Source organism: Orycteropus afer, unplaced genomic scaffold (genome assembly GCF_000298275.1).
Source record: "Orycteropus afer afer isolate SDZICR_OR568_19922 unplaced genomic scaffold, OryAfe1.0 scaffold00083, whole genome shotgun sequence".
Taxonomy (NCBI): domain Eukaryota; kingdom Metazoa; phylum Chordata; class Mammalia; order Tubulidentata; family Orycteropodidae; genus Orycteropus; species Orycteropus afer.
In genome coordinates this window covers 7094928-7109471 of record NW_006921670.1, presented here as the reverse complement: position 1 = coordinate 7109471, position 14544 = coordinate 7094928, and the positions used below count along the sequence as shown (strand labels likewise).

The 14544-nt window shown below is 50.1% G+C and overlaps 2 protein-coding genes across 2 annotated transcripts in view; one reads left to right on the top strand and one right to left on the bottom strand.

Moving 5' to 3' along the window:
* The first annotated feature begins 330 nt into the window (after positions 1-330).
* On the top strand, positions 331-9905 carry NDUFA6 (NADH:ubiquinone oxidoreductase subunit A6). Its single transcript, XM_007941719.2, has 3 exons — positions 331-469; positions 8942-9057; positions 9774-9905. Exons 1-3 carry the CDS (start codon positions 331-333, stop codon positions 9903-9905), a joined length of 387 nt encoding a protein of 128 aa, XP_007939910.1.
* Positions 9906-12450: 2545 nt separating this feature from the next.
* Positions 12451-14544, bottom strand: part of SMDT1 (single-pass membrane protein with aspartate rich tail 1) — a 6416-nt gene continuing 4322 nt past the window's right edge. The window contains exon 2 of the mRNA XM_007941718.1: positions 12451-12588. Within this exon, the coding sequence (XP_007939909.1) occupies positions 12451-12588 (138 nt within the window). The remainder of the gene's footprint in view (positions 12589-14544) is intronic.

Below are 14544 nucleotides of genomic sequence, written 5' to 3'. Positions count from 1 at the left end.
GCTCACGGCCCAGTGGCGCCGCCCTCCGGCAGTTAACTTGGGGCTCGCGCTCCCCCTGGCGGCGGCGGCAACTCGTGGTGACGGTTAGGAAGTACAACGGAGGAGCCATCATTCTGCGGGTGAACGTGAGCATCCCTAACCCCTCCGTTCCTTCCGGTCCAGAGCGAGGCTTTCTAGCCAATCAGAGAGCCCAGAGCACTCCTCCCTCCCGCCTACCCGTGAATTTAGGGGTGTGGTGATAAATTTTAGCCAATGAGAAAAGATTATTGCCCTTCGTCCGCCCTCCGGGTCGAAAAGGGGCGGGTTTGAGGAGGTCATTTCTTTAGCAAGATGGCGGCGAGCGGCGTTCAGCGGGCCGCCGCTGCGGCCAGCACCGCGGTGAAACCCATCTTCAGCCGGGACCTGAACGAGGCCAAACGCAGGGTGCGCGAACTCTACCGTGCCTGGTATCGGGAGGTGCCGAACACTGGTGAGAAGCATCGGCTCACGCGGGGCCCTGAAGGCGGCTGCCCAAGGTCGTAGGCGCTCGGGCCTCTGATTTCTCACGGGCGAAGCTGAGGTCACCAATTTGGGCAGGGGCGAAACCGGGGTGCCTCAGGGAAGGAGGATCACCTAAGCTTATGGGGGACTCGACCTGCAATAGCGCCGCAATCAGACCAGCCGTGCTCGGCTTCCGTCCGGCGCTTTTAGGCACTCTCAGTGGTTTGTTCTCTTCTGGCCTCGGTAATTCATAACAGCGCTCCTGGGAGGCAGGGCAGGAACGGTCAGTGAGATGCCCGCTACAAAGGTGATGCTTCCCGGGAGGCGGAGTGACGCGCCCAGCGTGCAGACGTAGCCTGTCGTGGATTTGGAGCGCAAAGTCAACTCCAGAATCCCAGTACACACTTGCAGGGTTCTTGAGCTTGCATAACCGCAGTGGCTGTCGGAGCTGGCTTCCTTCACGGCTCCCAGGGAAAGAATCAGAGCCAGAGACGGGAAGTGACTTTCCCGAGCTCGTTCAGCAAGGCAGTGGTGGCGTTCCGGGCCCTCCAGTCCCCAGTCTGCCAGACCTTGCTCCCTGGCTGCTGTTGTGTGTTGACAAGTCGATTCCAACTCATAGCCACCGTATAGGACAGAGTAGAACTGCCCCATAAGGCTTCCAAGGCCCTTGTTTATACGGAAGCAGACTGCCACGTCGTTCTCCCGTGGAGCAGCTGCTGGGGGGTTCGAACCACCCAGCTTTTGCTTAGCAGCCGAACCCTTAACCAGTGTGCCATCAGGGCTCCTTACCTAGGTCTCCTCGCTACTTACATTCTTTGGGAACTCTTCCTACGCCCTGCTGCCCTCCCACACACACCCCTTCTCCTGGACTGCCCCCTTGTACCTCAAGCCCCGCCTTCACTTCAGTGTCTGAACCAGTCAGTAGGCCTGGTGTGTCTTAACGTCTGCCCCCCTCAGTGCTGCCCAGTGTACTTGATAAGAGAAAAGTTGCTATTTAAACTGCCAGGACAGATGTCAGGGACTGTCAGTATTTTATTTGATTCATGTGTTTTCAGACGGGCTTTCCCTACCAATCTGGGAGGGAGGCTGCCACCTCCTTATCTGTGTGTGAGAGGCAGTAGGATGTGGTGGTCAGGAACCAGACTTGCCTCCAGGCTCTACCCCTGACCTCCTGTGTGACCTTGGGCAAGGTGTTTCATCTCTCCATGCCTCCTTTCCTCTAGCTTCAGAGAGTAACCGAATTAAATAGCTTAATATTCTGATTAGAGCAGGGCTGGGCACTTAACTCAGCGTTCATTCAGTGTTGTCTGGTTGTATATTACAGGGTTGCCCTAGCAGGGGCCTCCCTGCAAACCCATCTTAGATGTGTGGGGACTGTGTCTGCTCCACAGAGTCCTAAGGTTGCTGATGACCACCACTGAAATCTATAGTATACAAGGGACAGGGGAACTTGAGTGATCTGCTGGTTCCGGGGCTGCAAGTGCAAATGGCTTCAGGGGACAGGTGAATAATAGTTTTTTTTGAGGGGGGGGGTTGCATTCAAATGCAGGTGTTTAAAAACATAATGTTCACCTGGCAGAGTATTTCTCAGTGCCCAGAACTCTTGTGTTTCAGGGAGGTATGGGGGTGAGCAAGGTCAGATTCATGAAGGCTGGTTTGCCCAGGGTCAAAATGACTGAACTGGGGCTAGAAGCCAGGTATCCTGACACTCAGCATCCAGCTGTTTCTAAACCATCCCCTCTTTCACTCCCAGGACCTTCCCTAAAATACTGTTTGGGAGGAAAATCCCAATCAGAAGGTCCTGAGAGGAAGAAGGGAAGGCCGGGGATTACAGGAGCCTAGAGAGCAAGGGGTGGAAGGGGCCTGGGGGTGGTGAACCTTTATGGGGAGGACTGGTGGTCTGCCGCTGGTCAGCTGTCAGGCCTGTGGCTGTACTGGTCTCCTGCTGTCCATCACTGGGACTGTAGTTGAGGAACCGAAGCAAGGGTTGCTAAAAAGTCATAGATAGTGTTGATGAAAACCAAACACACTGCATCGAGTTGATTCCGACTCACAGCGACCCCCTTTGGGTTTCTGAGGCAGTAAGTGTTTACAGAAGTTGATTGCCTAGTTTCCCTTCTGCGGTGTGGCTGGTGGGACTGAACCACCAGCATTCTGGTTAGTGGTCAAATGCCTTAGGCACTACGCCATCAGAGCTCCTTAGTGTTGAAGATAATGTTTATTGAAATGCTCTCTTACAGCCCAGCACCACACTAATTGCTTTACATTGCCTTTTTGTAGGGTGCACACTGATTGTTTGCATCTTACAGATGAGGAAACTGAGGCACATAAACTTGTCTCAGGTCACACGGCTAGAGTGCAGAAGAGCCAGACGTTAGACCCGGACTGTCCAGCTCTAGCATCTGCCTCTCAGTTCCCACGCTGCCTCCGTGACTCTCTCGCACCCGGTTCCGCAGCAGTCTGTGGAGCAGAACGCCGTCTGGTGGAGGTCCTCCTTGGGCACTCTGGTACCTGCCGCTCGCTGGCCACCAGATAACAGAAGCCTGTTCATCCTGCTTTGTTTCCATTTCCCTGCGAACCTCGTGTGGGAGTCAGTACTAGATGCCTCCAACAAAAACCAAACTCAATGCCATCGAGTCGGATCTGACTCAGCAACCCCTTGGGTTTCCAAGGCGGTATCACTACGGAAGTAGATTGCCCAGTCTTTCTTCCGAGGAGTGGCTGGTGGGATTGAACTGCCAGCCTTCTGGTTAGCAGTCAGATGCCTTAGGCACTACGCCACCAGAGCTCCTACTAGATGCCTGTTGTTGTTGTTATGTGCTGTCGAGTCGGACCCGACTCATAGCGACCCCTCCTTGGGTTTCCAAGGCAGTATTTCTACGGAAGTAGATTGTTCAACCTTCCTTCTGAGGAGTGGCTGGTGGGTTTGAACCTCCAGCCTTCTGGTTAGCAGTCAAGTGCCTTAGGCACTACGCCACCAGAGCTCCCACTAAATGCGTAGTAGGATACAAAAGTGTAAATGCCATGTCCTTGCCTTTAAGGATTTTATGGTCCCTTGTTGTGCCCTTGAGTGGCCGCTGACTCACATCGACCCCACGGACAACAAAGCGACGCCCTGCCCTGCGCCGTCCCCACACTCACTGCCGTGTCTGAGCCCACTGTTGCAGCCACTGTGTCAGTCCGTCTCATTGAGGGCCTTCCCGTTTTTCACTGACCCTCTGCTTTACCCAGCATGCCATCCTCCATGGACCGGTCCCTCCTGCTAACATGTCCAGAGTAGGACAGATGAAGTCTCGTCTTCCTTGCTTCTAAGGAGCATTCTGGCTGCGCTTCTCAAACAGTCTGCTGGCAGTCTGTGGTATATTCTGTATTCTTTGCCAATACCATGGTTCACATGCAGCAGTTCTTTGGTCTCCCTTACTTACTGTCCAGCTCTCACGTGCATATGAGGTGACTGAAAATACCACGGTTTGGATCAGGTGCACCTTAGTCCTCAAAGTGACATCTGTGCTCATTAACACTTTGAAGAGGTCTTCTGCAGCACATTTGCCCAGTGTAATAAGTCATTTGATGTCTTGATGGCTGCTTCCATGGGTGTTGACTGTGGATCTAAATAAAATGAAATCCCTGACAACTTCAATCTTTTCCCCATTTATCATGATGTTGCTTACTGGTCCACTTGTGAGGATTTTTATTTTCTTTATGTTGAGGTGTGATCCAAACTGCAGACTGTAGTGTTTGATCTTCATCAATAAGTGTTTCAAATCCTCTTCACTTTCAGCAAGCAAAGTTGTGTGATCGGCATATGGTCTAAACAGGGATATAGGCATCAAGCCACAGTGTGAGGCGCTACTGAAAATTTAACCGCTGCCATTTACCAGGGCTGTCACCTCGTTCTCACCACATCCTTGTACAGGAGGCAGGTCAGACAGTGGCTATGTTCTCTCCAGTCTTTCCAGATAAGATAGGCAGGGTGTGTCCCAGATGGGTTCCTAGTGGCATAGAGACCTTACCCAGTCGCTGTGGCCCCTCAGCCCGTGCCCCTTTCCACTGCCCCATGCTGCCTTCCGGCGAAGGCTCTCCCAGGGCCTGGTGTGAATGCTGCCACCCAGATGAACCGGAGCAGACAGCTGAGAACCCTGTCATTGTCTTCCTGGCCTTTCCATGCCTTCCCGACTCAGGAAACCTTAATTTATGTTGAGAAAGTACGGAGAGAGTGGAATACCATTTCATCCAAAAGGGCACTTCCTTATTTTTCTTCTGAGCCTCTCAGTTTTTTCAAATAGAATTTTTTTGAACAGTAGTTTTTGTTGTTGCTGAGATATACCAGCAGGACACCCATAATTCAACTGTCCACACATGGACAGTCCACTGACGCTGACTACACCCATCCTCACCCTCTTTTTCTGAGCTGTTCCTCCCTCATTAATGTAAACTCACTGGCCCCAAAGGGCTCTGTATAATCTTGAGGTGCTGTAGTCACTTTGATCCCACACAGATAATTCTTAAAGGGCACAGTGCTCAAGGTGGACTTCTTTACTACTTAAGTCCAACTGTTGTGTTTCAGGAAGACTTCAGGGTTATTTTTGGTTTGAAGTTTAATGATTATCTCAAGGCAGTTGTTTCAGGGGTTCACCTAGCCTCAAAGTCGACTTTGTGAGAATTTGAAATTGTTCTGCATTTTCCCCCTTTTGATCAGGATCCTTGTATGGAGTCTTTGATCAAAATGTTCAGTAATGGTAGCCGGGCACCATCCAGTTCTTCTGGTCTCATGACAAAGGAGGCAGTTGTTTGTGGAGGCAATGAGTCACACATTCCAGATCCTCCATCTGTCCCTGAATCTCTTTCTTTCTCTTTTGCTTCAGACAGGTAGTCACATTGTCGTACCTTGGACAACAGCTTGCAAGCAGCTTCGGGCCATGGTTTCACAGGACAGCCCAGTTAACTGGCCTAATTATGTCTTCAGTGCTTCTGTTACACCTCCTAGTTTTTTGCCTAGCGCCTAGGGTCTCAAATAGAAATTTAAATACTCAGCCTTCAAAGAATAAGCCAGGATTCTGTGAGTTGAGAAAAGACAATTGGAAGTGATTTGAACCAGGGTTTCTCAACAGTGGCATTGTGGGTCAGGTAATTCTTTGTTGAGCTGTCACCTGTGTGTTGTAGGGTATTTAGCAACATCCCAGTAGATGTGGGAAGCACTCTAGCAGTGACAACTCCAAATGTCTCTGGGCGTTGCAGTGTCCCCTGAGGAGCAAGCTCATCCCTGGTTGGAGAACCACTGACTTGGAACCTTCATGAATTTGCATGTCATCCTCACCTAGGGACCACGCTAATCTCTGTATGGGTCCCATACACGTGCTGCTAAAGTGAGCAGGGGCCCAACCGATTTAGACCAGGGAACGATTCTGCAGGCTAGAGCCCAGGCTGTGGCTGTCTGCCTCCCTGCTGCCTTCCTCACTGGTGGAGGGGTGTGCTCAGGGGATGAGATGTGGGAAGAAGCAGCCTAGGCGGAAGCTGCAGGCCTGTCTCTAGAGAAAGGGTCCTTTCCTGGGAGTGTGCGCCTACCTGGATCTGTACCTCCTGAAGTTGACAAGCGGACCTTGCATTTGTGTGTGGGAACATTTTCTTGAGATTCCCACAGAAGAGTTCAGGAGACTGGCAGGCATTTGGAAGTGCTGATGCCGGGTGCCCTATGGCTCCCACACAGGTGTGCCCAGAGGCACCGTGGGTTTTCTCCCCAAGTTGGACAGGAATCTAATATGAAAATGGAGCAGAGGCGAGTACTGATAGCAGGCATAGTTGTTTTTTATTCCAAATCCCTATCCTTAAAAGGAAGGAGCTCTGGTGGTGTAGTGGATAAGGTATTTGGCTGCTAACCAGAAGGTCAGTGGTTCAAACCCACCAGCCACTCCGCAGAAGGAAGCTGGGGTAGTCAGTAAAGATTTATAGCCTCAGAAACCCAGGCGGGGGTGCTATGAGTTGGAATTGACCTGATGGCAGTGAGTTTGGTTTTTTCAGATCCTTAAAAGAAGGAGCTTTGGTGGTGCAGTGCATTTGACTGCTAACCAGAAGGTTAGTAGTTCAAACCCACCAGCCACTCCATGGACGGAAGATGGAGCAGTCTACTTCTATAGATTTACTGCCTTGGAAACCCAGCGGGGGTCACTGTGAGTCAGAATCGACTCGATGGCAGTGAGTTTGAGTTTTTTTGTTGTTGTTGTTATTCTCAAGAGCACTAGACTGTAAGTTAAAAACAAACAACTTAGATTCTAGGCCCACGTTGCTGGGGACCAGTTGTCTGAGTTTAGACAAGTCCCAGCTGTGCTCTAGGCCTCGCTCTACCCCAGTGGTCAGAATCTAAATTCCAGGCTCCCTGTTAGTTTGTAGGGTTTTTTTTCTTTTTGATGTAATTTTCTCAAAAATCTTTTATTCTTGGTAAATTACTAATTATAACAAAATACGATGTTCAGTCAGTTTACATGGTGGTTACATTTATGGAAAATCCAGTTTGTTAAAATAGTTTTAAAAAATGCCTCATGTTAGTATTTAAGATGGATTAGGTTCTAGGCTCAGAAAATTCTAAGCAAATTTTAAACTCACGTGAGTGTTTAGTGGGAAATAAACATTCACCAAATGATATCTGTTGTGTGTGGCTGTCCCATATGTTCCAGGAAATGTAGCACCCCTGGCCCCTGCCCACGAAACGCTGGTTGGTCTCCCAACATTGGGGACACACGAAAACCACACCCAACAAACCAGAAGCTTGGCGATTCAGACTAATTCATAGGTCCCTGGGAAGAAAGACCTGGAGATTTGCTTCTGCAAAGCTCCAGCCCTGAAAACCCTGTGAGTTGGACTCAACTCCACGGCACCTGGTCTAATTTGTTTTAGTTTTAGGGGCCAAACCTCCCTGATCCCATCCGTCCCCCTTGTTGAGAGACTTCAGTGTAAGGACTAGAAGGGGTCCCTATGTGAGTCTTTTGCACTGAAAAAAGCACTTCTTTTTTTTTTTCCCACGAGGCTGCAATGACAGTGAGCAGACCTCTTCCTGCGTGGTTAATTTATGATACACATCCCATCCCAAATGGTTCCAAGACTCTGATGTTAAATTGTATCATATTAAATGTGAAAAGAATCTTAGAATTCAACTAATTAAATCCCTCAGTGAAATGAAATGAAAACTCAAAGTGTAGAACAAGCTTGTATTTGTTTTTGTATTTTTGTCTTCTTCCTGTCTTTTTTTTTTTTTTAATTATTAAATTCTTTTCTGAAATTCCTAATACCCCAGCCATGGTGTTGAATCATCGGCTCTGGCAGGAAACTGAGGTTGGTGGTGTTTGCTGGTTTCCGTGGGGTTAACACCCCACCACGGGTGATGGGTGCTACCAGAATGAATCACCTGTGAACAGCTGGGCACAGCCGGCTTTCCGGGTGATTGTCTCTGGTGCCCACTCCCCTGTAACCCTGGGTGAGTCCTAGGGGACTCGTGCTACTGTTCATTCCCTGCCTGGCTCAGGCAATGTCTCCTTTGCAACATGGCATGGGCTTGTTCTCAGCAGAAGTTTTCTTTTCCTGTCACTGTCCTCATGTTATGTGTATAATTAAAGATTCAGATTTTACTGTTGATTAATTCAGTCCCTAAACGGCTGTCATGGTTTGCAGAGCTGATCTGATTGTAGCCTAGAGGACACGTCACAGGAATGGCCATGGCCCAAGGTGTCCTCACTGGGCCGGTGCTCAGCCGTGACACCCATCCTGACCTCTGAGCCTCGCCTGTGCAGTCCTCCCTCCCTCTCCACGTTCCACTCACTACACAAGGCCCTGTTCCTGCCACTGTTGTCATCACAGCTGCTGAAGGCTGACAGTGGCAGGGGATGGGAATACAAGGAACAAAAAGCCTAATTTTCAAAGGACACCCTGTGCCTCATCTGAAGTCCCAGGTCCCTGAGTCTGTGCCATGTTTCGACATGTCCTTAAGGATGGATCGCTGCATGCTCTGACTATCTTCTCTTTCACGGATGGGTGGCCTTTCATTAGAACTTAAGACCTAGCAAACGGGAGTTACATCTTACACATCTCTCTCCTTCCCCAAGTGACCAAACGTGCTGTTAACTGTTTGTTGGGTTGAAGCCTTCCCGACCCATACTAGTCCTCAGCAGTCTCCCTCAACTCCAAGTTCTGATGATGCTTACAGCTTCCACCCATCATTCTGCATTCGTTTCAGTCCCGTCATCTACTTTGACTGACTGGCCCCTATGCTGGTGATGCCACCATTGTGCTGTGTGTTGTGCATCAACTGCCGTGGTCTTGACCCCAAACAACATGGAATCACTGAGGCCGACAGTGATTGGGTAACTGGGACGTAGAGGCAGCCTGTACGTGGTCCGTGGACACCCACTGACGTTTTCTAAAGATGTGCTTTCACATGTAACTTCTACCCTGAATCATGTTTTCTCTCTAGTGCACTTATTCCAGCTAGACATCACTGTGAAACAGGGACGGGACAAAGTCCGAGAAATGTTCACGAAGAATGCCCATGTCACAGACCCCAGGGTGGTTGATCTTCTGGTCATCAAGGTAACTGGCCCTTCCTTACCAAAAACATAGCCAGCTTGTCCAGGGCTTAGCAGTCTTCCCAGGTGAACATTTTGTCTCCAGGTTTAAAAAGCAACTGCTGGATCAGCAACTGTTGCTTGGTGCATCACAGGAACCACTGAATTTGGAGGCTGTCATCTAGTTGAACGGATTTTAAGGGTGTTCAAGGGAAAAACCACTGGGGTTTGCATTTTATAACCAAAAAACAGACACAAGGAGGAAACTCAACCTCTTGGAGGTTCTTGTTCTTAGAAGTTACTGCTTCCTTTGGGCACCAGCTTACTGCTAGGAGAGGCAGACAGGTTGGCGATCAGTCCTGTGTACACGGAGCCAAAACTGGGCCTGATGCCATCTTCCTGGCCAGTCCATTAGCACTGGTGGGACCTTCAGTGTGGACCAGTAAATAACATGGGAGAAATACTGGGCACAAACAAGCCAGTCAAGCTAGGCCGGCGGGTGGAGGTCTACTGACCTGGAAACTCTCCTCTTGGGGGCCGGTTAGCCAGAGGTGAACAGTATCTGTAAAGCCCCGAGACATTCAGTCGCATCAGCTCCTTTTCTGGATGCAGAAATCGTTGTCTAGACAATGTTGACTTGCCCGAAGTCAGTGTCAGAGCCGAGAACAGAATCTGGCCTCGCGTGTTGCATTCCTTCCACTCGACAACTTTGACTTAAGACCTCTCCCCTCACTTGTGCAGGGAAAGATGGAACTGGAGGAAACGATCAAGGTATGGAAGCAGCGGACACATGTTTTGCGGTTCTTCCATGAAACAGAAGCACCACGGCCAAAAGATTTCCTGTCGAAGTTCTATGTTGGCCACGACCCATGACATGACTCAGTGAAAGGTGCATGTGCTGTTTCGCTATTGAATAAACTACTAGTCTATGACGGTCAGCTCCTGACAGAATTCCGTTGGTGAACCAATGGGAAGTTCTGTTTCTGCCGTGTCTCTCACCTGTTGCCTGAACGAGTGGGCTCTCAGTGTCCACACCACCTGCCCTTCCCCTCCCCTGAAGTGTGGTGTTTCCTGTAAACTAGAGTGGATTCTTTTTCTCAGAGCCTTGTGTGTCAGTAAACTGGAAAGGATGAGGCCATGTGCTCAGAAACTTGCCATACTGGGTATGAGGCTGGATGACTTGGTTAACCTAGCTGTGTCTCCACAGCCTCCAGGATTAGACAGCTTGGTATCAGGGCACAGATTGTCCAAAATCAGTCAGCTCTCGCTGTCAGAGATGGATCAGGCAGCGCCAGGAGGCACCAAAGCAGAGCTGAGTAGTGGGGCTGTTTTCCCTGGGCTCTGAGGAAAATGGCTGCTCAGAGGCCTGGCCCCTCTACTTGTGACAGGTACCAGTCCTTAAAATGATATTTGCTTCCCACTCAGCTAGGTGCCCTGCTGGGGACACAGCTGTCTGGGCACACGGAGAGTGGAATATTCCTGCTGCTTTTGCAGACTCGGGGCTAGTGACAGGAACGTAAGTGTCTGTCGACTCAGGCTAAAGACATGGCCTGTCGGCACTGGCTGAGCCACCTCTGCTCCTTCCCCGGACAGTCCCAGTGCTGGAGAAAGGGGCTTGGGATCTGAGGTACAGTCGCCCTGCTTTTCAGCACCAGGGTCTCCTTTTACTGTCCTTACCCTACGGAACCCAAGTTTGGAAAGACTCAGTGTGCTATAGTAACGACACTCCTTGAGCAGTTCTCAGCTAGCGATTCAAGCTCTGCATGGCTGGCATGGTAACCAGCTGTGTCAGTGAGCACAAGGAAAGCATGAGGCTTCAGCCAGCCTGTGCAGTGACCGGGGGAAAGAAACCATTTCTGTGGGGTTTCTGTAAATACAGAAAAGAGGTCCCGGGCCCCAGAATGACCTCGGTGGGTCCCACCCGTAAGGGTCTGGAGACCTTGGCTTGTAAATCGTGGCCCATTATGTTGAGCTGTTCAGAGACAGGACAGCGGGACCAGAGCTGCCCCCCCGAGCCTGCTCATGCTAAGAGGGCAGCTGCAGAAACACTCGGAGTGCCTGTTACTCAGTCACATGAAGCTGTCCTTTATTCTATTTATTCATAATTGGATCACTCGTTTCCTGGTGATCAGTGGATGGCACTCCATGGGGAACCTCCCAGAGCCTGGGATCTGGGTGATGCCAGGAACCATGCAGGAGGCTTTGTGGAGCAAGGGAGGATGAGGGCGGGAGGAGAGGCTGAGAGTAGCAGCACTGCTTAATAGAGTTAATGTTTTCTCCTTTCTGTACTTCCTCCATGCCCTGTAAGAAAGAGGAGCAGCAATGAACTGGGCAACCAAGTGGTCCTGCCCCCGCGGTCCTCCCACGCAAACCAACAGAACTCCAGAGAGTGGTTCTACCATGTGTGGCACTCCATTACTCATTCACACTGTCACCCAGCATTCACTGCAGGCAAGGCACTGGGGTCCCATTGCAAAGGCATGTGTTCCCTGCCAGCAAGAGGCTCACAGATTAGTAGTGCTTGAGAGAGACAGAGAGAGAGAGAGAGAGTGTGTGTGTGTGTGTGTGTATTTTAAAGCACACAGGAACAAGTGTCACAAGCGGTAATGGTCACTCAGGAAAGAGCAATCACCTTCAAATGGAGTCTCAAGGAGACTTCATCAGAGAAAGCAGGCATTGGAGTTGGGCCTTGGAGAATGGCTGGCAATAAGAAAAGCAGTGGAAAAGAGCCTTCCAAGTGGGAGGAACAATGAGCCAATGCATGGGGTGGGTCAGAGTGTGGATGACTGGAGAAATGGGGAACTGGGCATAGGTATGTGCTTGGGAATATGGGACAACAGGTATGGCCAGAACATGGCAAGCCTTGAATGCCAGGCCAAGGAGTCAGGAGGATCCTTTCCTGAGCCAGTAATGAAGAAATTTGGCAGCAGGCCTGCAGCACATACTAACATCACAGGAAGACAGAACGGGAAAGCCCAGTGGGAGAGGCTGGCTCCTGGGGGAAGGGCAGGACTGGTGCAGAGCTTGGTACTGGGCCTGGCAGTGGTAAGGACTTGGCAGTTTCTCACTGTCAGTGTGCAACTGCTGGAATGAAGCCGTTTGTGGTGCTGTGTAAGGGACATTACGCTGTCAAGGAAATGTGTGGGCTGAGAGGAGGAGGACATTATCAAGGGCAGCTGAAGATGCTGGCTGGGATCCCGACCTAGTTGGAAGAGCCCCACGGAATTTGTAAGACTGTTTCCTGCCTCCAATAGAGAGAAAAGGGAAAATAAAACACTAGCCACCAAATGGGTCAATTCACTGATGGTCTGAGCCCTGTTCCCAGGGTCCTGTGCCAGGCTGCACTGGGTCACAGTTCAGACGCTCCACCCCCCTTCCTGCTCCTGGTCCATCCAGGGTAAACGCAACTCTTACCTGTTCAATCGTCGTCGTCGTCATCCTCTGGGACAAAAATGTCATGCTCCTCAAGCAGAGCGGCAAAGTTCTTGCTAATGAGCGTCCCCACGTAGAGGAAGGGGATCACAATGGAGAACACCCGGAGCAGGCCAAAGGACATCTGCAGGGTCAGAGAGTGGCCGTGAGCAGCAAGGGCTTTCCCTGCTGGGGACCCCGGACCTGGCCTAAGCAACATGACTAAAGTCCTTGGCCAAATTTAGAGCAAGAGAAAGAACTAGAAGAGCTGAAGTTACGGTTTTTACAGCCATCGAAGTGGGACCTGGAAGAAAAGTGCTCTAGCACTGTTGTTGTTAGGTGCTGCCAAGTCGACTGTGACTCATAGCGACCCTATGCACAGCAGAAGGAAACACTGCCCAGTACTGTGCCAGCCTCACAATCCTTTCTATACCTGAGCCCATCAATGCAGCCACTGTGTCAATCCATCTCCTTGAGGGCCTTCCTCTTTTTCATTGCCCCTCTACTTTACCAAGCATGACATCCCTCTCCAAGGAATGGTCCCTTCTGACAACATGACCAAAGGTGAGACGAAGTCTGGCCATTCTTGCTTCCAAGGAGCATTCCAGGTGTACTTCTTCCAGAACAGATGTTAGTTCTTTTGGCAGTCCATGGTACCCTCAGTATTCTTTGCCAGCACCACAGCTCAAAAGCATCAGCTCTTCTTTGGTCTTCCTTATTCACATGCATTATCTGGCAACTGAAAATACCATGGCTTGGTGTTTTGGTTACCCAGTGCTACTCTGACAAAGAATATACCACAAATAGGAAGCCTTTAACAAACAGGAGTTTATTCTTACAGTTTTTGGAAGCTAGAAGTCTGAGTTCCAAGTGTCAGGGTCTAGGGGCTGGGTGAAAGCCCCTCAACCTTGGGCTTTAGCTCTGCCTCGTTTCCGGCCCACTGAAGCTACAGGCTTTTCTTCACTCAGACAGCTGCTGGCTGCTGAAGTTGACAAACCCAAGGTCGACAAGTGAAAAAGGCACAATCCCAATATTAGCAAACAACATGGCAGGCCATTAATTCAAGTCCACTGAAAGTCCCAAGATCAGTAGAGCATGGCAGGCTGCTGAACAATGACTTGGCTACATGCAGGGTTCAAGTGTGTCATAAGCTAGAGACCATTCCCAAAGCTGCTGCTTATATACAAGAAACAGACCACATCCCTGAAGCAGCTACTCAGCTGCTTGTGGTAGATCCCACCACGGAGTTAACTGCTAGTCTCATCATGGGGAATAACTGCCACCATCTGCTCAGCCACACAACCAGGCCCAGCCAAGTTGATTCACAACCTTAACTACCACAATTCCACCCCTTGTCAACTTGTCACCTGTACAGATCTTCACTGGGTATCTCTAGTCCCCTAGTTCCCCTGAGTGGTGACCTTACCCCCTTGGCCTGGTGGGCCCCATTTCTCTACCTCTTGGGTATGGCAGCCCTGCCCTCTCACTCTTGGGCAGTGGCTATGGCTGCATCCCACTGGCCCACATGAACGTGCAGCCCCACACTCCAGAACCAAGTTAGTGAAGGTCTCTTTGAAACCTAGGAGGCTGTGATGGTTCCACCCAAAAGGCCATGGTCCTACCCTTCGAGGCTGAGGTAGCTCTGCTTCCCATTTCCTTGGTAAAAATCTTCAATTTCCTCCTCTTTGGCTTTGGTGGTTGGTGTGTAAATTTGAATAATAGTAGTATTAACTGGTCTTCCTTATAGGCGTATGGAAGCACTGTACTTCAGGATAGATCTTGAAACATTCTTCGTGACGATGAATGCCACACCATTCCTCTTCAATTTGTCATTCCCAGTATATCACATGGTTGTCTGATTCATAATGGCCAAAAACAGTCCATTTCAGATCACTAATGCCTAGGATATTGATCTTTATTGTGTTCCATTTAATTTTTGACAACTTCCAATCTTCCTAGATTCAGACTGTGTACATTCCATGTTCCGATTATTAATGGATGTTTGCAGCTGTTTCTTGCCATTTTGAGTCAAGCCACACCAGCAAATGGAAGTCCCGAACGCTTTACTTCAGCCACGTCACTGAGGTCAGCTCTACTCTGA